Source organism: Centropristis striata, chromosome 7 (genome assembly GCF_030273125.1).
Source record: "Centropristis striata isolate RG_2023a ecotype Rhode Island chromosome 7, C.striata_1.0, whole genome shotgun sequence".
Taxonomy (NCBI): domain Eukaryota; kingdom Metazoa; phylum Chordata; class Actinopteri; order Perciformes; family Serranidae; genus Centropristis; species Centropristis striata.
Genome location: NC_081523.1, coordinates 14,764,054 through 14,789,639, shown reverse-complemented (window position 1 = coordinate 14,789,639; position 25,586 = coordinate 14,764,054). Strand labels below are relative to the sequence as shown.

The window sequence follows — 25,586 nt, the reverse complement described above, 5'->3', positions numbered from 1 at the left end:
TGTTTTTATAAATTTTAGCTTACTGTTTGACTGAAATGACAAGACATTGTGGACAAAATGGCAATGGCAACAAACAGAAATCAATTGCAACTGCTAGCCAATGTAGCCCAAAGATAGAATATTAATCTACATACTTCAACCTTAAAGCCCAAGAGTACACATCATCCATTAAAAAAAGCACATTCAGAATAATGTGTTGTTCTGGAATTAATTGTCACTAAATCAACATAAATCATCATCTCCTTCAATCACGGTGCTGCTCATCAGCAGAGGTCAAACATAAGAGTTGTCCTCCCGTTATTCTCTATTTCCACATCAAGTAGACACAGTCTATTAGCTTGATGCAACAAATCATCCATCCATAGCAGCGGCTCTTCATCATGTGCCATCATAACCACTATAATATACACACTTCATTCAACCCACTCCAGAAGCTCATCTCACTGATTAGCACACCTTCAACCAAAGTGGAGGAATTGATCACTGCAATCTTGTGCTTTAGTGTTTGGTGGTTGTCTGTTTTACACCGCACACACTGCACATTAAATGGTCTATGTTCATGTTTTGTTGTTCTGATGTATAATTCTCTCTTTCTGCCTCAATAACTCACACACCGCCACAGGTGTGATGAAAATAGAAGTATACACAGCTTTGTCTGAAACACCGTATTTCTGCTCGATGGTGCACCTTTGTGTTTGTATGTTTGAGCATGTGTGTGTGTATGTGAGCCTTCACGTGCCTGTTTATCTCATTGTGTGTTCTGCCATGGAGGCAGAAAAGCGGCTGGAAAGACGCAGATAAAGCGAAAGCAAAGAAACGGGACAGAGGCTGAGCAAAGAGGCAAAATGAGAGCGAGAGAGAGAGTCAGTTCCAATTTTACTGTGATTTTCTAGATGAAATGAATGTGCGATCACATAGTCGCGTGCGCGCACACTCACACAAACACATGTTAACTAAGAACAAAGCCTTGAAAAAGATGCAGATATCAAAATCCCCACAGGAGACCTGAGCTATTTTTACCAACTCAGATGATGGCTCATGAATGCATAATTCATACATGCCCTGCTTTAATACAGATACACAGAACTGTACCAAATTGCACAAATACACTCTGATTTAAATACATGCAAACATGCAACCGTAACAGATTGTTGCTGTATGTATAGTATACTGTCAATCACAACATGTGACAAGAACATTTTAAAGGAAACTGAAAGTGAGTGATTTATCATATCAAAGAATATTCCTGGTCTCATGTGAGTGAGTCTGTCTGTCAGTCTGTGCGTTGTTGTGCTTATAGAGTAAATCACTCTATAAAATACATTCGACAAGGTCTTGTTCTGCTTGTTTATGTTTTTGTTGCTTTTCTAGCCCAAAGCCCTGAAACTGCTGGGGATGGAGGTGAGTGTTGATCTCATCAAGATTGTTATTCAGTCATTCCTTCACTGTTCCTCTCCCTCGTTTTTTTTTAAACACACTCTTCTCCCTCATAACATGTTGAGTGTTTAGTCAGTCTGCAGAATCTTTTCAACGAAGTAGTCGTTCAGTGTGTGTGCTGTGTGCCTTGCAGTCTCTAAAAGGAAGACCTTGAGGCATATTTAATTTATTTTGCTGGCAATCTGTATGCACGTTAGAGCCAGATGAAGGCTCGTTTTCAGATAACATTATTTATACATTTCAGAGTACCTTGTACAAAGTTATTTTCAATTTACATTTTTTCAAATTTATGAAATGGGAAATAAATGTATGACTACCTAACTGCTTGTTGGCCCACAAACAGTTTGAAAGCATATAACCCTCATGATTCAGAGCAGCCCAGTTACATTTGACTGAATAGGCAATGACTGACCTAACAGGATTACATAATACATGGCTTGTGTACTCACATGTATCCATGGTGTACACACCATGAAGTATCCACATCATAAAGCTTTTATCACAGCATGTGTCTCAGAGGTATTTATATCTAATGTGCATGGCTGTCCTATCCTTCGTATGTCTGCCTGTTTGTAATCCGTCTCCCTGTCAGTGTGTGTGTTCTCTCTTTGTTTGTGTCTCTACCTTAATGTCTTGCTCTCCTTTTGTAACCCAGTTTATCATTCAATCAGTTTGGCAACCTGGACATATTAGCCATACATGTATGGCACTGCAATCATTCCTTAACATGCATAGATTTATAGACTACCTAGTTTTTAAATGGAGTGTCACTTTCTACTATTGTGTAATTTATCGCCGTAGTAATATCATATCCAGATTATCTGTCTCCAAGCAAGCAGCAGTTGTAAAACCGCTGAAAGTCATTCCCCAGGTCTCTGTAATTGATCAACTGTCAGTAGTCCTGAGCTGTTAAAATGTGAAATTACTGGAGATCAATACCACCTTGCTTACATGCCATTTAGAGACTAACTGGCAGTGTCAATCTCTCCAGAGACAGGAGACAACCTGGAGACTCAGAGGAATCACCCCTGAGTTTGTTTGTTTTTTACTCAAAAGGAAAAGAAAAACCCTAAAAAATTATATGAGATTTTATTGGAAAGTGTATGAGACCATGCCTGTTATATGTATATTGTCTGTAGCGATTTGTCCTTCCACCCGTGTCCACCAAAGTCTGATTGTGCTTCTGCATTCAACTAACTTTCATCATATGGAGGGTGAGCTACAAACCTGGGTGGCAGGCTATCTATTTTTTCATACCGTCATACTTTCCTGACAGTTCCCCAGGGTATACGGTATTGATGATGGTATTTGTTTTAAAAATAAATAAGTAAAATAAAAGCTGAGCTGCTGGTGATAGAAGTAATTGCAGCATGTATGTATGACATTTTCCAGCCTACAATGCTTAGTCTAATATGCAATTAGTCTACTTAGACCTGCTGTGGCTTGGAGGGGAAACTGTGACCTTTTTTAACCGACCATGTGTCACTGCAGCGAGAGTGGTACATGCGGATAAATGGCAACCGGATCTCCACATATGAGTGCCAACTTTGTTCAGTGAATTTTTCTGTAACCAGTGTAGCATGAAAGCATGGTGGACGTAGCAAGCTAGCTAACAAGCCAGCTGTCTGCTAGTTGGCTAGCTTTCATGCCAGTGGTGACAGAAAACGAGCCCAACAGTGGACTGGTGACCATGGAATGTAACGCTTTATCTGACAGTCCCTCCACTCCCTGCTACTAGGATACTACTCCTCAGGAGAGTAGACAGCAGTGCCAGAGATAGAGAAGCTAGCTAGCTAACTTGTTAACTTTGCGTCAAGGCTTTTGCATAACAGAAGTAGGCATGGTTTCATCTAAAATGGGTTAGAAAAAGCATAGAGGCTGCCTGTTCCACCAGTAGACACTGACCTCTGGTGGCGCGTGTTGTGCACTACAAGACACTACTTCTAAGACATCACCTTAGTACAGCATCAAAGAGGAGCATCTGTATTTTTGACAGTATTGAATGTCATACCACCAGGATTTCTAAATACCCCGGTATACCATGATACCTTAGTAGCATCCGAGCCAAGTGAGCAATTTTAGAAAATAAATTAAGATATGGTAATATTACCCCTCAAGACATGAGGGCCAAAAACAGGGCCAGTCCTTGGGTTTCCCGTAGACTTCAGAACAAAAGCTTTGAATGAAATCATTAATAAATAGCTAGTATTAAAAAGTGCATAAACTTAGAACACTGTAACATTTTCCTCAGATAGATCTGTAACAAGTCTACATAGCTGTCTCCTTTTCTTCCCTTGGCTTTCCACCCCATTCACTTTCTATGGATCTCCACCAGGATGACATGCCCATCCGCAGAGGCCGCCAGAAGACGACACGCAAACGAGAGGAGGAAGTGGACATCGATCTGGACGACCCCGAAATCAACCACTTCCCTTTCCCCTTCCATGAGCTCATGGTGTGGGCGGTGCTCATGAAACGTCAGAAGATGGCGCTGTTCTTTTGGCAGCATGGCGAAGAGGCCATGGCCAAAGCCTTGGTAGCATGTAAGCTCTGTAAAGCCATGGCACACGAAGCCTCTGAGAACGACATGGTGGATGACATCTCCCAGGAGCTAAACCACAACTCCAGGTAGGTGACATGAAACACATCACATAGACACATATCTCTTATGAGGCTTGTGGGATTTTGTGATCCTGAGCACGACCTATCTCTTTAAAATGTTTCTGCACTAAATGATTGATGCAATGTCGAGTAGCAAGTCTAGAAGGGAACATCCACCTTCATATCCAGCACCTATGGGCAGACGTACACACAAACATGCCTTGTATCCCTGCAAACTGACCTCTTTCAAACATCTTCAGGCTCCCATGTGATGTTAGCGACATAGATACAGAAATCTGCTAACATGCATCTTCGTTAGTTAAGGAAATGCATTTAAGATGAAGGTAATCACCAAGAGATAAAAATGCTGGCTATGGAAATGACTGTTAATTAGGGGGAAGTCTTTAAGCACAGCCACACCAACCAAAACTCCCCACACACATACTTACACACATTTTCAAAGAACAGCCTCAGAGCTGGCATATTTTCAGTTGACTTTCCACTGAGAATTTGGCTTCCTTCGAAGAGATGATTTAACTACATGTATTTTTATATCTTGGTGAAGTCTTAACATATACTGTAGGTTGATGTTTGTTGTGCCTTTGTGTGTGTGTGTGTGTGTGTGTGTGTGTGTGTGTGTGTGTGTAATCCCAAGGGATATTTCTGTGAACTTGTGAAAAGCATGTGTACGTTCTGCACAGTAGTGCTGGCATTCATTTGGGAGTTTGTACTTTCTAAGGCAAACAAACTGTAAATAGAGTTGGAATATTCACACTTTGTATTTCATTATATATAACATATAAGTTGGAAAAGCCCTCATAGAAACAGAAATATATTGATCCGTTCATAAAACACTGCTGAGCCTTTGTTTTATAAATCTTCCAAACCTGATCGATATTTATTATACACATTAAACCACACAGGAGAAATTGCTCTTCAGTGTAGTATGCAAAAAATGCACTATGTCCTTTCAGAGTCTGTAATTAGGGTTAAACTTGATTTCAGAGCACTGATTTATGACTTTATTGTTTGAAAGGGGACATATTAAAATATTGGTTTGGAGGGTGGTGCTTTATATTTGTTTGCAGTTTTGAATATTTGATAATGCAAGGTTCTGTTTTTATGTGTGTGTTGGCCACATTTCAGCCCCATATTTAGAGAAAGTTTTTATATTTTGGCCTCATTTCTTGAAGAAATATCATAACTCTAAAAACCACACACAGCATTTTTTGTTTAGCATTCAGTGTAAATACATTATAAACTTTAACAACAAGTATTCCAAACCCCGTCACCTTGGAACGGATACAGAGATAATTACCTGTGAGAATTTGGGCCCTCATCGCTGTAGAACTTTCTCTGCATCTACTAAAGAAATTAGATATGCTTGTCATGTAAGGCCTTGACCATGCCTATGTGCTGTGTTGGTATGCAAAATGTTGCATCTGTGTGTGTGTGTGTGTGTGTGTGTGTGTGTGTGTGTGTGTGCGCACACACAAAACTAATCTCCTTCAGATCTGGCCAGATGGTCAGTGATTGCTTTACCAGTTTAATTACATTTTTACATGTTTGGACAAAGTGTGTCACTGTCTCGGTTCATGTCTCAGTGTGCCCGTATATGTCCTGCATATAATTTCCCAGAGAGTTTGGCCAGCTGGCAGTGGAACTCCTCGACCAGTCCTATAAACAGGACGAGCAGATGGCCATGAAGCTGCTGACGTATGAGCTGAAGAACTGGAGCAACGCCACCTGCCTGCAGCTGGCAGTAGCGGCCAAACATCGAGATTTCATCGCTCACACCTGCAGTCAGATGCTGCTGACTGACATGTGGATGGGACGCCTGCGCATGCGTAAGAACTCAGGCCTGAAGGTAACAGAAGTGTGCCAGATGTTTGAAATAATCTGCGGGTAAAGAAACGTAAATCGTCTGTGCAGTTCACAGTGACTTTAGGCTTTAGGAGTTATATTTTTGGTGTACTTGAATCCCCTTAGACTGCCTGAGAAAAAAAAGTTGGGTAGGGAAAGTAATGAGAAACCCTCTCACCTCGCTGAGAAAGTACCGTAAAGGTGGCCCAAATCAACTCCTGTGGATCTGCTGAGTGGTTTACAGAGAAGTGGAGCGTGGTTGTACATGACAACTAGCAGGTGTGATGTGAGATGAGAGAAGTGCTGATTGCCTGTGGGTAGAAAATGCATGAAGATTATATGTTGCTTTGGATAAAATATCCCTATATTTTGAAGCACCCAACATTAGCCTTGTACAAATGTTTTAGTACATATACTGTATCAGCATGTATGTTGTGTCACGGAAAAAAACGCAACCCTGGGAGAGTTAATGCTATTACTTGGAATTATAGGCACACAGATATCGGTTTGCTGGTTCGTAACCTGTTTGAGTTGTTCTTGTTGTTGGTTTTGCAACTGGGAAATGTAAACTGAAGAGCAGTGGAAGATTTTGGCATTGTTGTTGAGCTGGAAAAGTAGACAGGCTGGTAAAGCACAGCAACAATCAATGTCTTCTCTGTCTTGAGACTGCGGTTTTACTGGTGGTTCTACATAAATACAGTTAAATAGTCTTGGTTGGATCTCATGCAACTGAAAAATCAGCCCTCAATTCAGGTTATCAACCTACTGTACAGTATATGACCATTTATCCTTTCTAAATGCATTAGAAAAAGTGAGTTTTTATTTAAAGCAAAGTTCTAGTAATGATGAATTAACAAGCTAAAGCTGCATGTACATTAGTCCTGCTGGTTAAAACTGTGGTTTGACCAAGATGACTCTATCCTAAGAATGTGATCAGTGTGTGCTGGACTGTGAAAGGTAGACAGGTCGCCCAGAGACTGTCAGTGTACAATTATGTTGTATCAAACTTATACACAAACCCTGTAATTTGGTTCATAACAAAAAGTTGTTCAATATCTAAAGCTGAGTGTTTTCTGTCAGGAGAGTCTTTCATGGTATTTCAAGCATAAAAGACAACATCAGACTTTACAAATAGCTATACATTCATTTATATAGCACTTTTAAAAACAGATCGTGCTTCACAAGACAATAAAAGCAGAAAAATGAAGCAAAAGTAAAAACAATAAAGTAACTATTAAAACAGAACATCACGAAACAAATCAATAACAATATAATAGTGACAATAAAAGTGTTAAAACAAGGTAATAATATATATTTATATATGTACATGCATGGTGCATAGCTCAGTTCAATCAAACTGAACTATGTTTGAATATGATTGATAATGTGGGTGAGTGTATGTAGGTGAAATGATTCACTTGAAGATAGACCTACCTGATGCTCAGCATGTGAAGGCCTCTAGTGTTGGCAGGGAAGAGGAGGATGATCTGCCAGAGGAAAAAGAAACATTTGGAGTGTGTCGGGCAAGGTGGCCCTCCTGCTTGAACTTCTACCATAACTTAATTTATAAGTCTCCAAACCATTCTATCAAGCTAGAGGGGACAGAAGAGCTGGCCTTAATTACTAAAAAAACCTTGAAATTGTGCCTAATATATTTTGTATGGAGACTTGTGTGGTAAACATCCCTTTGAGTCTCGGGGAGAGGTTTCAGTTTAGGCTGGTGGTTGACTTTTGAGCAATTTTTGCTTGTGTGGGTTTTCCAGACGTCTGGCGGTAGGGTGATAGGAGGCAGCTGCTCAGATCAGAGAGGTTAGAGTTATTTATAATGAAGAGTCGCCCTGGGAGTTGCTAAAGGGACGGCTGGGTTCACACTCATTCATACGCAGAGTGAGACAGGATGATGGGTCTGGCTGGCCAGCTTCTCAGAGCGGGGCGGACTACAAGTGCTTTAAGTATGGTTTGGCCTTTTGCAAGAGGGAGGGAGAGAGTGCACTGCTAAAGCAGACTCATTGGAGCAGAAAGACAGAAAGGAAACCACAAGTGGAACAAACAAGATTTGGTGCCCCCAGGAGTTCATGATATACAGCAAATAACATTGTCAAAATGTTGTCAAGATAATATGTTTGCACATTTTGGAGTTGGTATAGTTGTGAGGGCAGTTAGCTTCTCTCCACTAACACGCAAACCCATATCAGAACATGGATACTGGAGGCTACAAATGGACTAGGAATTACAAAGATGAGAACTTTGATTTCTTCACACATCAATAAGTCTGACAACCTACTGACATCTTTACTTTCGCCCCTTTGACACGACTGACACTGAGAAGCTGAGACATCACTTTCTGAGCTGTGGTTATAATTGTATTTCTCACTGGTCACGAACCCCATTCCTTCACCCTGAAACTATCCTCTCCTTATATTCTATCATATTTGTCATCCCACTTTACTCACAGATTTGTTATTAAATTGTGACATGAATTGTCTCAATTTGTATACCTCAGAAGTTAATGTAAAGTAAATTGTTTGAATTTCTATTTAGTTTTGAGCCTATAGTCCATGCAATGAAAACGCCAAAACTCCACTCTTAAATTAGTTTAAGACAGCTGCTTCCAGAGATAAGAAGTCACTCAATTACACTGCTCTCCATTTTCTTTTCCTGCCTTTGTTATTCACCTTCCCATTGTGTTAAAAGCCTCGCTCTTGCTTTTCTTGTGTGACTGGTATGTATCTGAAGTGCTTCCAGCACGCCTGCCTCCTTTATCTGCTGTGTGTGTCCCTCTCATCCATCGTGGCAGCGCAGCACCCTCGCTGCCCGTCTGGACTAATGCTTTTGTAATTGACTTCCTCGATGTGAACCCTCATAAATACCAAAGCTTTGTCATTCAGCCATGTGCCAAGCCAGGCCGTGATGGGGAAGTGTTCACAAGGGTAAATCTATACTATTAGTTTCATGTGTGTGTCATGGACTGATTATGAAGGTTCAGCGTTTTCCCTTACATCAACTTGAAGGGGAAGCAATTTCCCTCACAATTTAGAGGGATTTCTTAATTTATAAGAGACACAGATATTTTACATCCTATGAATATAATCCAGGACACAAGCCGAAATGAGGTTTCTTCATAGGATGGCTGGGCTCAGCCTTAGAGATAGGGTGAGGAGCTCAGACATCCAGAGGGAGCTCGGAGTAGAACTGATTTTCCTTCGTGTTGCAAGGAGTAAGCTGAGGTGTTTTGGGCATCTGGTCAGGATGCCTACGGGGCGCTGCCTTTTAGAGGCGTTCCGGGCACATTTAACTGGTAAGAGGCCACCGTGGTCAACCAAGAACACGCTGGAGGTATTATGTACCTCATCTGGCATTGGAATGCCTCGTGGTCCACCAGGAGGAGCTGGTAGTTGTGGCTGGGGAGAGGGGCGTCTGGAACACTTTACTGAGCCTGCTGCCCCCGCGACCCGGCCCTGGATAAGTGGATGAAAATGTACCGATGGAATATATTCAATTCAATTCAATTCAACTTTATTTATAGAGCGCATTTCATGCACAAGGCAGACTCAATGTGCTTCACAATACACATAATTACAGTTTAAGACAACAACAACAACAAAAAACACAGAAAAATCAAACAAATCGATTACAAATTAATTGAAGAGTGCAGGTAGACAAGCCATGCCATATTCACCACATATACACTTACTTACTCACACATGTGCACCCACTCCCACAACCACACATGCACACAATTCAACCAAATGCTGTAGAGAAAAGATAGGTTTTTAATCTGTTTTTAAAAATGGCTACTGATGTGGCAAGTTTAACTGTGTCAGGCAGGGTGTTCCACTTTCTTGGGGCATAAACACTAAAAGCTGCTTCTCCTTCTTTGGATCTGGTGTGAGGGATGAGTAAGTTGCCACTGCCTGTTGACCGAAGTGTTCTTGCTGGGGTGTAGGTGATGAGCATATCTGTGATGTACTGAGGTGCAAGGCCGTGTTGTGCTTTATAAACCAGGAGCAGTATTTTGAAATCAATTCTTGTTCTAACGGGTAACCAATGCAAGGACTTAAGAACGGGTGTGATGTGTTGATATTTCTTGGTGCCAGTGAGAATACGTGCAGCTGCATTTTGAATTAGTTGTAACCTTTGAATGCTTGATTTGGAGATTCCAGTGAATAAACCATTACAGTAATCTAGTCTACTTGTTATAAATGCGTGGATTAATTTTTCTGAGTCAGATTTTGACAGAAAGCCTCTCAATTTAGAGATATTTTTGAGATGGTAGAAAGATGATCTGGTGATGTGGTTGATATGACTTCTGAAATTTAAATTGCTGTCGATAATTACACCCAGATTTCTTGCTTCAGTTTTGCTGTCAAGGGAGAGAGAGTTGAGGTGTGCTGCAATTTTCAGTCTATGAGCCTGTGCACCAAAGATGAGTATTTCTGTTTTGTCTTTGTTTAGTTGTAAAAAATTGTGTGACATCCATTGATTAATGTCTTTGATACACTGAGTGAGGGATGTTATGGGTGATAGGTCATCGGGGTGTAGTGAAATGTAAAGTTGTGAATCATCTGCATAATTATGATAACTTATTTTATGTTTGCGTATGACATGTGAGAGTGGAAGCATGTAGAGATTAAACAGTAGTGGTCCTAGAATTGACCCTTGTGGTACCCCGCATGTAATGTTCATTTTGTTTGAATGAAATTCACCGATGGAAACGTAAAACTGTCTGTCCTGAAGGTAGGTTCTGAACCAGTTTAGAACTGGGCCTGATAAACCAACCCACCTTTCAAGTCTTTCCAGTAAGATATTGTGGTCAATGGTGTCGAATGCAGAGCTAAGGTCAAGTAGAACAAGAATGGAAATTTTTTTGGAGTCTGTGTTTATATGTAGATCATTTAGGATTTTAATAAGTGCTGTTTCTGTGCTATGGTGGGGACGGAATCCAGACTGATACGTATCTAAGAGGCTATTTGATGCTAGATAATTCTTGAGCTGAATGTAAACTGTTTTTTCAAGTATTTTACTGAGGAATGGTAGGTTGGAGATGGGCCTGTAATTTGCAATGACACTTTGATCCAGATTGTTTTTCTTCAGAAGTGGTTTGATGACAGCTGTTTTTAGTGATGTGGGAAATATACCTGACTGAAGAGACGTGTTAATGATATGTAAAACCTCTGGTGCTAAGCAGTTAAAAACATTTTTGAAAAATGCAGTTGGGAGGGGATCCAGGCAGCAGGTGGAGGACCTGAGCTGACCAACAATATCACCAAGTTCTTTCAGATTTAAACAGTTAAAATGAGGCATGACACAGGTGGAGTTTCTGGAGAAAGGGAGGGCAAGTTCAGTTGTAGGTTTTAGGGCAGTAATGTTTTGTCTAATAGTAATGATTTTGTTATTAAAGAAAAAAGCAAATTGATCACATTTTACTGAGGACAATATTTCTGAAGGAATGATGGAAGGTGGGTTAACAAGTCTGTCAACAGTGGAGAAAAGCACTTTACTATTATTAATATTTTCATTGATGATTTTAGAAAAGAATGATTGTCTGGCTTGTTTAATTGCTTTGTTGTATTCATTCAGTTTATCCTTATAGATGTCATTGTGAACGTGAAGTCTTGTTTTTCTCCACTGTCGCTCTGCCTGACGACACTTTCTCTTTAACTGTCTGATGTCCACTCCATTTCTCCAGGGAGCTTTTTGTTTTTTTACATATTTAGATTTAAGCGGTGCAATTTTGTTGAATACATTCTGTATTTTTGAGTTGAAGTTGTCCACAAGATCCCCAGTTGAAGATGTCATGGACAACGACAACTCATTTATAGTTTTGTGAAAGCTTTCAATTGTATTGTCATTAATTATGCGTCTTTTGAGTAATTGAGAATTTTGACGTTGTACAGGGCAAGCAGAAACATCAAAGTAAATGCAACAGTGATCGGAAAAAGCTATATCTACAACAAGAGGTGTTGTAATGTTGAGTCCTTTTGAGATGACAAGATCCAGAGTATGTCCTTTATTGTGGGTAGGTCCACGGACATGTTGGGAGAGGTCGAATGCCTCCAGCAGACTAACAAAGTTTATGGCATCTGGGTCAGTTTCATTGTCAATGTGAATATTAAAGTCACCAGTTATAATAAGACAGTCATAATCAATTGAAACCTTAGATAATAGCTGGGAGAATTCTTCCAGAAATCCACATTTGGATTTTGGTGGACGGTAAACAGTTATTATTAAGATTGTAGTTTTGCAATGCACTGACAAGGCAAGGTATTCAAATGATATGTAATCACCAAGGTGGACTTCCTTACAGACATAAATGTCTGAGAAGACGGCAGCAATTCCACCACCTCTCCTATCAGTTCTAGTGGTATGGAGGAAATTGAAGTTCGGAGGTGCAGTCTCAATGAGTGTAGTGGCTCCGTTTTTATCCAACCAGGTTTCAGTTAGTAGAGTGAAATCTAGACTGTGGGTACTAATGAGTTCATTTATTAAAAATGATTTATTTGTAAGTGACCTGACATTTAAAAGAGCCATTTTTATTATTTGAGGTGCGTTGCTGTGTGAGGGGCTGACAACTGGAGGGATATGGATTAGATTACTGTGATTCGCTGAGCTGGTGTGATCAGAAGTGCATTTCTTAGGCCTAAGGTTTATAATAACAGGGATAGATGAGACTGTCACTGGACCGCTATAGTGTTTTGAGTGTGGAATCACTGATCGTCAACCAGAGTAAGCCATGCAGGAGTGCAGGGTGAGATCAATGTTCAAGGATAGGAGGCGAGATCCGATGAGATTTGGGTGCAGACGGTCATTTTTGAAGAGGTCAGTTCTGTTGAGAAAGGAGGTGAAGTTGTCCACATATGGGATGTCTCGGCTGCGACAGTATCCTTTAAGCCAGATATGGAGTTGTCTAATATAATCCAATTCATCTAATTTCCATATATGTACTTTGCATCTACTCTGTGGTGACACGTTGTTTTCACAAGTGAATGTAGTCACATGTGTATCCTGGGCCTTTGCAATACATTTACTGTAAAGGTCAGAATACAGGGACACTCCAGCTTTAGCGTCACCTGGTTTGACCACAGAGATGCGAAGGACGGCTGGCTTGACAGAAGTCTTTTTTTCTTGATGAGCATCACTCAGCCACCAGGTTGATGGTGTTTGTACTGTTTGTACTTTGAACTTCAATATTTTTGTCTGCTTTGGGGTTTTTTGTGTTGGAAATCCTGAAGCAAATGATCCACAGTCTTTGATAGAAAAACAACTATGAAAAGACACTTTAACTAATTCCAGGTTGGTCAGGCATACAGGAGAAACACTTGGGTTGGTTTATTCCAGACTCTCTGTGTCCTAATTCCTGCAGCGCTGCTCGTAAAACTGTACATCATTATCTCATCTGTGACTTTTCGCTTCCAGCTCTTCTCCCTAACTCTTCACCTGCACCATCTCCACTTTCTGTCTTCCTCATCACTCAGGTCATATTAGGGCTGCTTCTGCCGCCGTCCATCCTGAGTCTGGAGTTTAAAAACAAGGACGAGATGTCCTACATGCCCCAGGATCAGGAGGCCTACCTGCAGGAGAAAGAGGAGGAGGAGCCGGAGAAACCAGTCAAGGAGAAGGAGGAGGAAGACATGGAGTTCACAGTAAGATCTTACTGTGAGGCGCAGTACAACTCCGTGGTGAGAGAACCCACCTCAGCCCCGCATCTCAGAATCTATACACATCTTCAAACTTTAGACAACACACATGCTCTCAGATTATAAAACTGATCATTGAACACATAGCCCAGATTCTGTGTCCTTTGTAAATATCTCTTGTGGACCAGTTTTATGTTCTTTCTGTCCACAGTGAGATGTCGATACACACACATATGCACACAGGTCTTCACACACACATACTTGTTTCTCTATTCTGGCCAACTGGACCCTTCCAGCCAAATCGGCCTTTCCTGTTTCTCGTCGTCTCAGCAAAGACATAGTTGTGGAGTTGTAGCGTCTCAGTCTGTCGCCGCTTGTGGGTTCCCTCGTGTATGTTTCTCCTTCCATCTATCTCCTTCTCTATTTCTCTGCCTTGCCTCCAGTCCCTCTTGTTCTCTGCCCAGCTCTCTCTTTGCTTCTTTAGTTTCTTTATTTCTTTTGCTGTCAGCCCCCCTCCCTCTCTCTCTCTCTCTCTCTCTCTCTCTCTCTCTCTCTCTCTCTCTCTCTCTCTCTCTCTCTCTCTCTCTTCCTCTCTTTCCCCCTTTCTCCAAGCTCAGTTCTGATTGAGGTACAGTACTGTATGCTAGCCGATTGCTGCCCCTCACTCTCTCCCATCATGATGATGGCTTGCTGCAGCATACCACTCAGCATGTCGGCTGCTGAGCATGGGAGGCCCAGGCTTTTGCATTATATAACCATGTCCGCCTGCTGCTGCAGAGCTTAAATCATGCAGAGTCTGAGCACCTTCTCCCGGCTCACAGTGGAAGAGTTGGTCCATCTGCATAGACATGGATGTACAGCAGGATTAGGTCTCGTTCCATTTTAATCCAATCACTTCTGGAGATGACACCAAGATCCAGTTTGTGTGTTGAAACTATGAGGAAATATTTTATTCAACAACCTTTTCTCCTTGACTGAAACAAGATAAAGATGAGATGTCATGCATGCAATAAAAACAGGACTAAAATGTAGTTTAAAAAATTTGAACGAAACCAAAATATGTCTGTATTTTCGTCATCTTCCACCAAGTTTGTGGGTTTGATTCAGGTGGTTGATTAACGCATATTTTTGGAAGATGGCAGGTTCAGATTTGCTCTCATAATGGGCCAGGGTGAGTGTGATTGACTTTATTAATCATTTAACCTTTGTCTTTCATCAGATAAAATGTTCTGTGAAATAAATTTGACCTAAATGATGAAATTATTGGTTTCATTTAGATTAGATTGGCTATATTGTGGAATAAAATCTGATGATAAGGTTAATTAAATAGGGCAAAAAGGAACAAGAACATTTGAAACAGGATTAAGACTAATTAAACTTGTTAAGGAGATTACAGTAGTTAAAGAAGAGAAAACTAACTTTTGAGTAAAAGGTGATTAAAAGTTGTCATTGACTAAAATAAATAATAAGCATATCCATGTAAAGAATAAGATTAAATAGAAAATACCTATCAAAGTGAACACAGGCTGGAATTTGACAAAGAATTTTGAGACATAAACTGGATCTGAAGTTGTTCCATTAAATGATTGAACTGAAGTTGAACGCCCCTCAGCACCACTGTACATACTCTCCATCTGCATTGAGCACAGCCAGCAAGCCAGTGCAAGTGGGCCATCTTACACATGCAGTCCTTGAGGTGCTGCGGCGTCGAACAAAGAAGCCTGCTGCCAGAGGATGCATTTGCAATGAGCCCCTTCCTGTTGCCCTGGCTTCTGACTGTACAAATGCACCTTCAGACACTTATGAATCACACAAAGATTCATACAGATACACACAGACTACTACACCACAGAGGGAGATTGTATTGTTTTATCCTCGGATGCTTTAGATAAACCACACTGTGATGAATGTTATAGCTTGTGTGATAGCTTGTGTCCACTTGCTGATCGGATAATGTGCATGTCGGTACAGTTAAGGCATGGTGTGATTTACACACTGGCATCTGAATCTGTTCACCCTGAAGGCCCTGTCTGTGTGTGCCTCGGGCAAACCTCGTAGCTGTATATGTTTCACATATTTGGGAAAAATATAAATCCCTTGAATCCTTTCTGATAGAGATTTCTTCCTTGATTTATCAGTGGTGGTTTTATCACTATTGTACCTATCAGCAGCCTGGGAACTTAAACCAACTGTATTTTAAATATTTGGACAAACTTTTTTTTAATCTTCGCCCAGGTTTGCTGCACTCTCCTACAAAGACAAAGTGCAGTAACTGAAAAGTGACGTTGAGAATGTTTTCTTGATGGCACAGATTGTATAAAATAGAAAAGTTTTAATGGTTTGATTTGACATCTTTTTAGGTTGGTTATTCGACCTAATACAAAATATGTCTCTCAGCTTTTTTATCCCAATTTATCGAGTGTGTTTAAGATAATTTACTTGAACTTTAGAATAATACTTCAAGTTTCTATTTGTCTGAGTACAATTAATACTTATGTTAATATCAGTATAACACATTTATAAATGCACGATAAATATATAAATAAATATAAATGCAATTGGTCAAAAAATAAGCAGCTATTAAGATCTTCTAAGCTGTTTCTGCTGCTGCTCTTTATACAGCTGTCTTATTTTTAATATTTTAAATGTGTAATAAAAAACTAAAATAATTAAAAGTCAGTTCATAAAAATGGATATTTAGGTCCATATTGTCGTTACTACCAGTTTAAAATGCAGTTTCACAGAAATTACACATTTTTATGACATTATATTTTTGTGTAAAGTAAACCATGACTTCATAGAAATGGATGAAATGACCACAATCGCATAACACAAGATTTAAAAGTTAAAGTTTAAAAATGTAGGTTCAGGCAACTATGTGATTAGGTTATGAAAATATCATGGCTTGGGTTCAAATAAGTACATTTGTTATTTAACTTAACTTGGGCATAAAAATTAAATTAACTCAATATTCAAAGTCATGTTGATTAAAACTGATTACTTTTGAGCCTGAGAATTTGTTTGTCCACCAAGACAGAGGATCATTTTCGACTTTTCATTGTTTCTGTAGTGCAGTCGTGAACATTTCACATATTTCTGTGGGCTCAAGCTGTACAGGTTCTAACTAAATTTTGACCAGATCCATAGTTACTGCGTTTTGCCTCTGTAGGACAGCATACTTCTTGACATACAATACAATTCCATGAATAAACTCCCTCAGAGGTCTGGTGTTGCTTTGACATTGAGGCCATGACCCATAAAACCAGTGGGCTTTCGAACCCTCTCTCATGGATAAGGAAATGTGTCACAGATTGAAACGAGATATCTATGTCTTATCTTTTCCTTTTTCTGTCTTCTTTCTGTCATTATCTTGTCTCTCTTCTGTCTCTTATTTGTTGTCTGAGACACAATCCATGAGTGTCCGTGTCTGCGTCATACTATTGTTACCAGCCTTCACCCAACACTCCACCTCAAACACACATTTCACATTTTGGAATGATAACATTGCCTGTGCTTGCTTCTTTAATTATGCTATTAAAACTGTGCAGTAGCCATTATGTAACCCTCTCCCCTTCCCTCCTTTTTCTCCTTTTTTTCTTTGTTATTCGACTCTTCACTCCCACCTCTTCCCTTCCACAAACCTGTCCTCATCTCCATCCTCTCTCTGCATCTCCCCACTCATCCTCCTCCGTCTTTCCAATACATCACACTTTCCTTTTCCCACTCTTTGATTCCCTTTATCCCTCACACCTTTCACTCCTTCCTCCCTCGCTCCATGTGGGGTTTGCAAACCCCCAGGCGATGCTGGGTAAGGTAACCACAGAAACATCCAGAAAGAAGGATGTCGAGGAGGTTCAGAAACGCCACCGCCTCATCCCGCTGGGACGCAAGATATACGAGTTCTACAATGCTCCAATTGTCAAGTTCTGGTTTCATACGGTCAGTGTCAGCTGCAGCATCAACACCTACGAGCTCAGATTTTAGTTGGCACTGTCAGAGCTCACTGTATTTCTGCAACAGCATCAATTCCTGGTTCCCTGCTGTTAGCTTGTACTGCCACAGTGCCTCTATTTTCATTAACCTCCTGTTACACTCTGTCATTACCCGGCTTCACCAGGGTGGGAAAGTTTAGTGCCAAATATAGGGGGAGACTGATGGGAGTAACATGGGGAGAACAGTGCAGCGAGTGAGGGAGCAACGGATCAATAAATACAATTGTAAAATTTATAATTCACACAGGGATTACATTTCAAGTGTAAACATGACAACTGCAGCAACAAATTGGTCAAAACTTAAACAGGAATTAAAATCCTGGTATATAATGTAGTATATTGTATAAAAAAGTAGAATTTAATTAAATAGATCTGCCCGACTATCCACATATTTGAGTCAGTATCGGTGCATCTAATTTAAAAGATAATTTTGCAAGTCAAGAATGTTGCGGTTTTTGTTATAAAACTGTTGGAGTATAGTTCATTACTTATCCCTGTCTGCTCGGGGGGGTTTCAAGCCGATCCCACCTGACATTGGGCGAGAGGCAGGGTACACCCTGGACTATCGCACATAGAGACAGACAATCATGCTCTCATTCACACCTACGGGCAATTTAGAGTCCACCAATTAAGCTGCATGTTTTTGGACTGTAGGGGGAAGTCGGAGTGCCCGGAGATAAGATAAGATATGCTGACACAGGGAGAACATGAAAATTCCACACAGAAGAGCCACAGGCTGGAATCGAACAGGCGTCCCTCTTGCTGTGAGGCAAGAGTGCTAACTACTAGACTACCGTGACGCCCCTGTTGAAGTATAAGACTGGAAAAAAATAATTCGGAAGACAACACACCCCAACATCGCTTCATTGATGCCATAACTCTCTCTCATGCTGTAGCTAGCAGCAGAGTGTTTGTAACAGGATGTACTCACACGAGCAACTGGCCTGCTCATTGTTTCTCTTCCTGGATGATAAAAAGATTAGGAGTTGCTGGATCAAACACATCAGGTTACCTAATGACCGTTAACATGACATATAATGTACGAGACGAGAGACTCTACAGTTTACTGAGCCGCGCCTCGCAAAATTGTGTGCAAAACGTTACTACAACAAACCTACAAAAACTTTCTTGACTTGCAAAATGATCTTTTGAATAGACAAACATCCTAAGTGTAATTCATGGAACACTTCAAAAGGGATCTTGTCTCTCTTCGTTGACTACCTTTCATACTTTTTCCAAAGTAAGGTCCAATGGGGTCCACCGGAAGTGGTGGGACTTCGCCTCTCTCTAAACAAAACGAGTCACATGATACCAGCTTTGATGCTGCACTGGATTACAATAAGAACCTTTTATTTTATTTAAAGTTTAGTTTTAGAGTTGTATGTCCTTACATCTTTCTGTACAGCACAGTTCATCTGCATTATGTAATCTGTGAAGTGTTTATAGAGCTTGTGTTTGGTACAGTATCTGCCTGTGGGCCGTGTGTGTAATGATGTATATAAGCTGATCTTTTGTCTCCCATATGCCGTCCTGGGCTCCTTCAATTTGCTCGACAAGTGAAAAAATCTCTTAACATCACCAGCAGGGATTTCACTGTTTATGTATGCTGAGAAAATACTTTGACTACTTTCTGTTTCAACCCATTTTCTCTTCTCTGGCTATTTACTCCCCTTCACTTCTCCACCTGCACTTCTCCTTCCTGCCCTTCAGGTTAAAGAATAATACTCTACTGTGAATTTCATTACTGCGCTCGTACAATAGATGCCAGTTTTTTTCAGGGGTCAAAACGTGGGCTTTACCTTATTACCAGATTTGTATTCAGACCTGCTGTAGAGGGCTGCCCCGTTTAAAGTAATTTTAACCAAACTTATCACTCAAACCAACTGTGCATGTGGGGCTGATTGACAGTCGTGGCCACACATTATTAAAATCCCTTTTCCTTCACACTTCACTGGAATACTTGATTTAAGCATGGACCGGAGGGGACACTATCCCCAGTTTGTTTTCACTTACTTTAATCTAGAATTAAAAATAGTTCAAAGCTTTTCGTTTTTGTTCCAGATTTAAAATATTTTTTGCATAGCTGTCCAAATCAATGTTGATATATCCAGGCAGTTCAAACAGTCTCAGAGGATACTAGACCACCAATCGCTGTGAAATCCTGTGGATGAATACCTTTAAATGAGGAAAACACATAAAAATGGATTTTGAATACATTTGTGTTAGGTCATCCAGGCCTAATCTTTAGATGTTAATAGGTCCGCATTGTGGTCAGAATTTTTATGAAGTCACAGTGCGCAAATAAGTACAGAAAAAAAAGTGGACAGCTGACATGGATTTAAATAGACACAGCCACAGGAGACAGATAATGGACATTTTCAGGCTAAGTGTGGAGCTACAGCAATCAGGTGTCTTGACCTCAAATCTCTATTATCAGACCTAAAAAAAATGAATTAAAGAGAGGTGTAATGAGGGTCATTCATTCACAAAAAAAGTGTTTAATTTGAGCAGCAGCACACAAAAGACTTTCCCAAATTGTTTGCAGAGAAATAATTGAACTTTATGGATGTACGGTGAGTGATTGTGGAAAGAGCACATAACCATAAACGTGTTCCTGCTAATTACTCTCTGCTGTGATGTTTTGTTTTTTTAATAGATGGCATATGTGGGCTACCTGATGTTATTCAACTACATTGTCCTGGTCAAGATGGACCTGTGGCCCTCTACTCAAGAGTGGATCGTTATCGCTTACATCTTTACCAACGGCATTGAGAAGATGAGAGAGGTAAAACAGATCCTTGCAGCAGCTCCATGCAAATGTGCACAAGCATTAGTTACTATTTTCACATTATCAATTCTTCACCACTACCCGGGGAACCAAAGACGCACAGCTTGCCATTATAGTGTCGCCTATGGTTGAATTCAGCAAGGTCTGTGCTGGAGGGCAGAGGCTAACTCCCATGACCATATCATCAAACAGCTTATAATGAGAAAGGACAACAGTGGTGAGACTATTGAATGGGAAGCAAAAGAAAGAGTCTAAGGGGGGGCGGGGGATAAAAATGAAGGTAAGAGACATGGGAAAAGATATGGGAAAGCAAATAAAGAATAAATAGGAAAAGACAGGTATGTGGCCACATGACACTATCTAGTTCAGCCTCACTCTGTTTGTACTGTAAGCGTATGAAATGCATTAATCATTATGGCACATCATTCTCAGCTGCACGAAAATGCCTTCTCAGACATTGCTAGATGCCCTGATTGGTGAACTCATACTGCCCTCTGATGGTGGTTTGAATATATTGCATGTCTTTTGAATTACATCTTTTCTGCTTTTTTTTTAACACATCTTTCCAGCATTTAAGCATCCTCATCTTCCCTTCCCTTCTCAACTAATTTTCCTCCAACTCCTCTCCCAGATCCTGATGTCAGAGCCGGGGAAGTTGTTACAGAAGGTGAAGGTGTGGCTGCAGGAGTACTGGAACATCACAGACCTCATGGCCATCCTCATATTCTCCGTTGGCATGGTTCTGCGTCTCCAGGAGCCGCCGCTCATGAGCTACGGGCGGGTCATCTATTGTGTCAACATCATCTATTGGTACATCCGGCTGCTGGACATCTTTGGGGTCAACAAGTACCTGGGTCCCTATGTGATGATGATTGGCAAGATGGTGAGAGGAGGCAGGGGTGGTAATGTGTGTGTGTGTGTGTGTGTGTGTGTCTGTCTGTCTGTCTGTCTGTCTGTCTCCAGCATCTCTCATATTACCTGTCTTCATTTATGTGTGACTTTTTTCTACCTTCTGACTTCTAATCAGCATGATCCATACTGATTACAAGAGTTCACTGAGTCCCATGATTACAAAGGTTTAATCTGTATGTGGTGTGCAGGCTTGTGTCCTAATAGAGCTTCTGTGCCTCTAAACCTCATTGTTTGATTTCAAATAGCGCAAGATCAGAGCCTCTGATACATACATGAAGACAAAACTGGTAAAGGGATCAAAGCCTCACATTTGTATCCATCTGATGTTCGACTGGCTTTGACACAGGCTGTGTACCACTGGACACAAATGGTCTTTGATATGAAAATCAGCAATTAGTTACAGAGAGAAAGAGAGAGAGAGGCGCTGGAGAGAGATTTGGATTTGGATTCAATGATTTAGCCAGATAATTGGCATGTACGATTTTGCAGCATGATAAGCAGATTTGAAGCGAGAGTCGTTTCGAAAAGTGCTGAAAAACCAATAATGTGATGTAAATAACAGCAGAAAGCAGTAGTTGCAACATACTTTCAAGACATTTTTTGTTCCACTAGCATTTGTTACACAATGCAGCTTTACAGTCTTTATGGGAAAAAAACAGAAATCTGCCAAAATGGTATGTATCAAGATTTTAACAAAGTGATAATGCCTTAAAATGTGACTATTTCTTATAGTGTGTTCAGTTCAGATGCAAAGCGCAAAAATTTGACCATTTGTGTTAATTCATATAACTCGTGTGAGACATCCCGATGTAAACAACACTGCCAACTGTGGCCAAAATTACCACTATTATTGGTTTGTACCTGTTGTGGAAGTGTCAGATACAACGGAAAAACAAAATGCAGTCGTTTCGGGGTTTATAACACCATCCAGAGGTAATAACCACCTTCTCCAGGAACTGGTCTAAATATGTTAGAGCACTAATACAGTGGTATGAACTCAAAATAAACTGATTTGGTTGCAATATAATTGTAATTAATGGATCAAAAGGATGCTGAAATAACTACAACATGATATAGATGTGTAAAAAGTCTGAATCCATGCTTTGCCAGGTCTGTCTGCAAGAAGACAAGCAAACAACTTTTAAGAAGCTAAATTTGTGAACAGACTTTAGGGGCATTCACGTTGTGAGATTTGCAAAATTCGCATCACCTGGCGCAAAATACACCAATTCAGTGTCCACTTGTATCTTTGCATTAAATTTGTATGTAATCATGCCATGAAAGAAAAAAGATTCACCCCTGGTGAAGATGTGTTTTAGCTTTCTAGAAAGAGAAAGCATAAATCAAAATAAATACAGAGGCTACTGGAATATAAATGAGAAGTGTTCTCCCACTGCAGTGTCTATCAACCTGGGATTAACCTAACTCATTTTGAATGAGTTAAATAGAGTTTAGGCTTCCTTCCAAAGCAAAATAAATGAACTAATAGACTCTAGAGAGGGATAGCAATCAAAAAATGCAATCGTAAACCATCATTCATCAAACTTTTGTTAATCATTGTTCCTTTCTATAAACATTCTTACCAAATGCTCCCCATTTGTTTCTTTTCTTAAACCACTCACCCCTTCCCTTCTCTCTTTGACGACCCTCCTCTACCCCCCCCTCCCTCTGTCAGATGATCGACATGATGTATTTTGTGATCATCATGTTGGTGGTGCTGATGAGTTTCGGGGTGGCACGTCAGGCCATCCTCAACCCAAATGAAGACCCGTCCTGGATGCTAGCTAGGAACATCTTCTTCATGCCTTACTGGATGATCTACGGAGAGGTGTTTGCCGACCAGATTGACCGTAAGTTCAAGGCCAGAGTCTCCGAGCTCTTGAATAAACTTAATTTTTGTTAATTCGGGGAAGAATAGGTCCCGACTCTGAAGACAGATGAAAGCAATGCCACCGAATACCCACTTATCATTGAAGTCATTTCTCCACAGGATAACAAACTATTGGAAGATATCCTTTTATAACACATACATATTAAAACATTGTATAAGAGAAATTGCATTACATTGATTATAGGGGAATTACTGGACTAATTTTGCTTGTCTGCAGAATCTTTTTTTTATCAAGTTCACCTTCTTATATGAGGAAATTAATTTTCACTGTCAGTGTGTCCTGATCTTTTTTGTCTCTACATTATTTTTTATCCTGTAGACAAAGCGACTTTTTGACTCAATAAAGTGTCTGTGAGAAAATGTCTTGAGAGCGAGAGTGCGTTTGTGTGCTGTTCTGTTGTCTTTTCGTGTGGGTGTATATATGATGGTGTGTACAGAATGTGAGGAGTGGCCCAAAGAGAAGAGATCTGAAATAATGTTTTCATTCTTTGTTTCAGATATGCATAGTAGGAAGTTACAGCAAAGGCTGAATGAAAAACTCTGGCTGTCCGAAAATTACTTACGAACTTACGGAACCTGGCGTAGTAGTGGTCCATCCCACAATGCCCAGTGCAGTCAAACCCCCAGTAAATCAATAGATATAAACCTCAATTTAATCACATCTACCTATCCCACCTCTCCTTCATCATCTTCACATTACCACCATGTCATGCCCACTCCTACCACTAGAGGACACTTGACTCAAAACTGTGCATGCGGCTCCACGCGCTCTAAGGTTAAAGTTGCCTTCATGTGTTTGGTTTCTTGGGTCAGCTACTGTATCTAATTTTATTTAAATACCAGAAGCTGGTTTGCGACCATTTAAAGTGTATGACAGCCTGATTTGATTAGGCTGCCTATGTTCTCCAAATCTTTCTTTTTTTAAACAACTAGTAGCTCGACCCAAGGCTATATTTTGTAAGCAACTTTACCCTAACAAATTTTGGCACTGGCTGGCAAATGGCACTGTTACGTGGCAGAAGCACTTTTCAAATGTGTTCTAATATTTTTTATGCTCTCTGTTTTTTGGTCAGTTGTCACATCAAGAGAAAATATCAAAGTTTAAAAGTTTTGATATTCCCTTGATGTTTCCTCCACTCATTTGTTCCTCAACTTTCAATTAGTTTCATTTGAAGTAGTGACCCTGCCATGTTAACACCGTCTGTCACAAAAACCATATCACCCTCAGCTTCTCACTGGAGCAAATGCAACATTGCCAAAATATTTCAACCAATATAGCAACATTTAATATATGTATTGAAATTGACATATAAATACAAACCCATACTGGAGTAAAAGACATACATACACACATACACACCAGAATATACTTATCAGCCACCTTTCATCATCTGTAATCTGTTTTTTCACGTGGTTCAGTTGTCAGAGTTTTTAATCCAAATTTTTTCAAGGTGAAAATTTGAAAAACTAGAAAAATTACTTCAGTTCTCTGTCTTTGGGCTGCATTGTGTGAAACAATTGAACATCAAGCAATGATGAGCATGACTAGAATGAATCTCAAAGGCAAACAAACCAAGAACAAATGCTGAATGTTCCCCAGATAAGCCACAGCAACTGAACCATCACAGATGGAAAAAACATACTATGTATCCTAAATACATTTCAAATGATTCAGAGCAATCAACCATTGCTGATCGAAGCTATGGCGCACATGTGACAATATATCTTAAACATCGACTGCATGTTTAAATATATTGGGAACACAAATTGTGATGAGACATGATGGATGTATTTCTTTAAGTATTTTCTTTTCAGATGCACATTTGTGAACATGAGCCCCTACCATTATAGTGTCCACTCTTTCCAGTCCCTTCTTTAAGAAGCATAAAGGCTAATTATGCTTCTTGTTTGTTTGCAAAAAATGTAGTTATGCATTTTGTTTGTCTCTTTGTTTGTTATTGTTGTCTTGTGACTCAGTGTACAGTATGTGCTTGAATGTTTCCTTTATTTCCATTTACTTTGGTTTTAAATGCTTTTTTTACTTTGTTTTCTGTTTCTGTCATGCGTCTGCATGTCTTTCTAATTTGTTGTGCATCTACAAATTTTAAACTAAAATATGATTCATGATGGATTCAAGTCTCTATCTCTACGGACATAGTTGACCTTGTAATAACTCGTATGTGTGTGTATTTGTTTTGTGGCGGTGTGCAGCCCCCTGTGGGCAGAACGTCACGACAGACGATGGGGGGGTGGTGGCGCTGCCTCCCTGTAAGACGGGTGCCTGGATTGTCCCAGCCATCATGGCCTGCTATCTGCTGGTGGCCAACATACTGCTGGTCAACCTTCTCATAGCTGTGTTCAAGTACGTAAACTCTGTAATAATTTCAGCTTTTACATCTGTAACCAAATATAGACAGACACCACACTGCTTTACAAGAAACTCAGGACCTGAAACATTCTTATTC

The 25,586-nt window shown here is 40.2% G+C and overlaps 1 protein-coding gene across 3 annotated transcripts in view; it reads left to right on the top strand.

Annotated features, from left to right (window-relative positions):
• The window catches only part of trpm3 (transient receptor potential cation channel, subfamily M, member 3), a 133,568-nt gene that overhangs the window by 102,609 nt on the left and 5,373 nt on the right, over positions 1-25,586 (top strand). The window contains exons 14-23 of one of the 3 annotated variants that reach the window (XM_059336247.1): positions 1,372-1,401; positions 3,773-4,065; positions 5,677-5,905; positions 13,377-13,580; positions 17,337-17,477; positions 20,187-20,315; positions 20,950-21,201; positions 22,906-23,080; positions 23,619-23,747; positions 25,333-25,483. In XM_059336247.1, the coding sequence (XP_059192230.1) occupies positions 1,372-1,401; positions 3,773-4,065; positions 5,677-5,905; positions 13,377-13,580; positions 17,337-17,477; positions 20,187-20,315; positions 20,950-21,201; positions 22,906-23,080; positions 23,619-23,747; positions 25,333-25,483 (1,733 nt within the window). The remainder of the gene's footprint in view (positions 1-1,371; positions 1,402-3,772; positions 4,066-5,676; positions 5,906-13,376; positions 13,581-17,336; positions 17,478-20,186; positions 20,316-20,949; positions 21,202-22,905; positions 23,081-23,618; positions 23,748-25,332; positions 25,484-25,586) is intronic. The other 2 variants (XM_059336248.1, XM_059336249.1) reach the window with 2 other exon arrangements.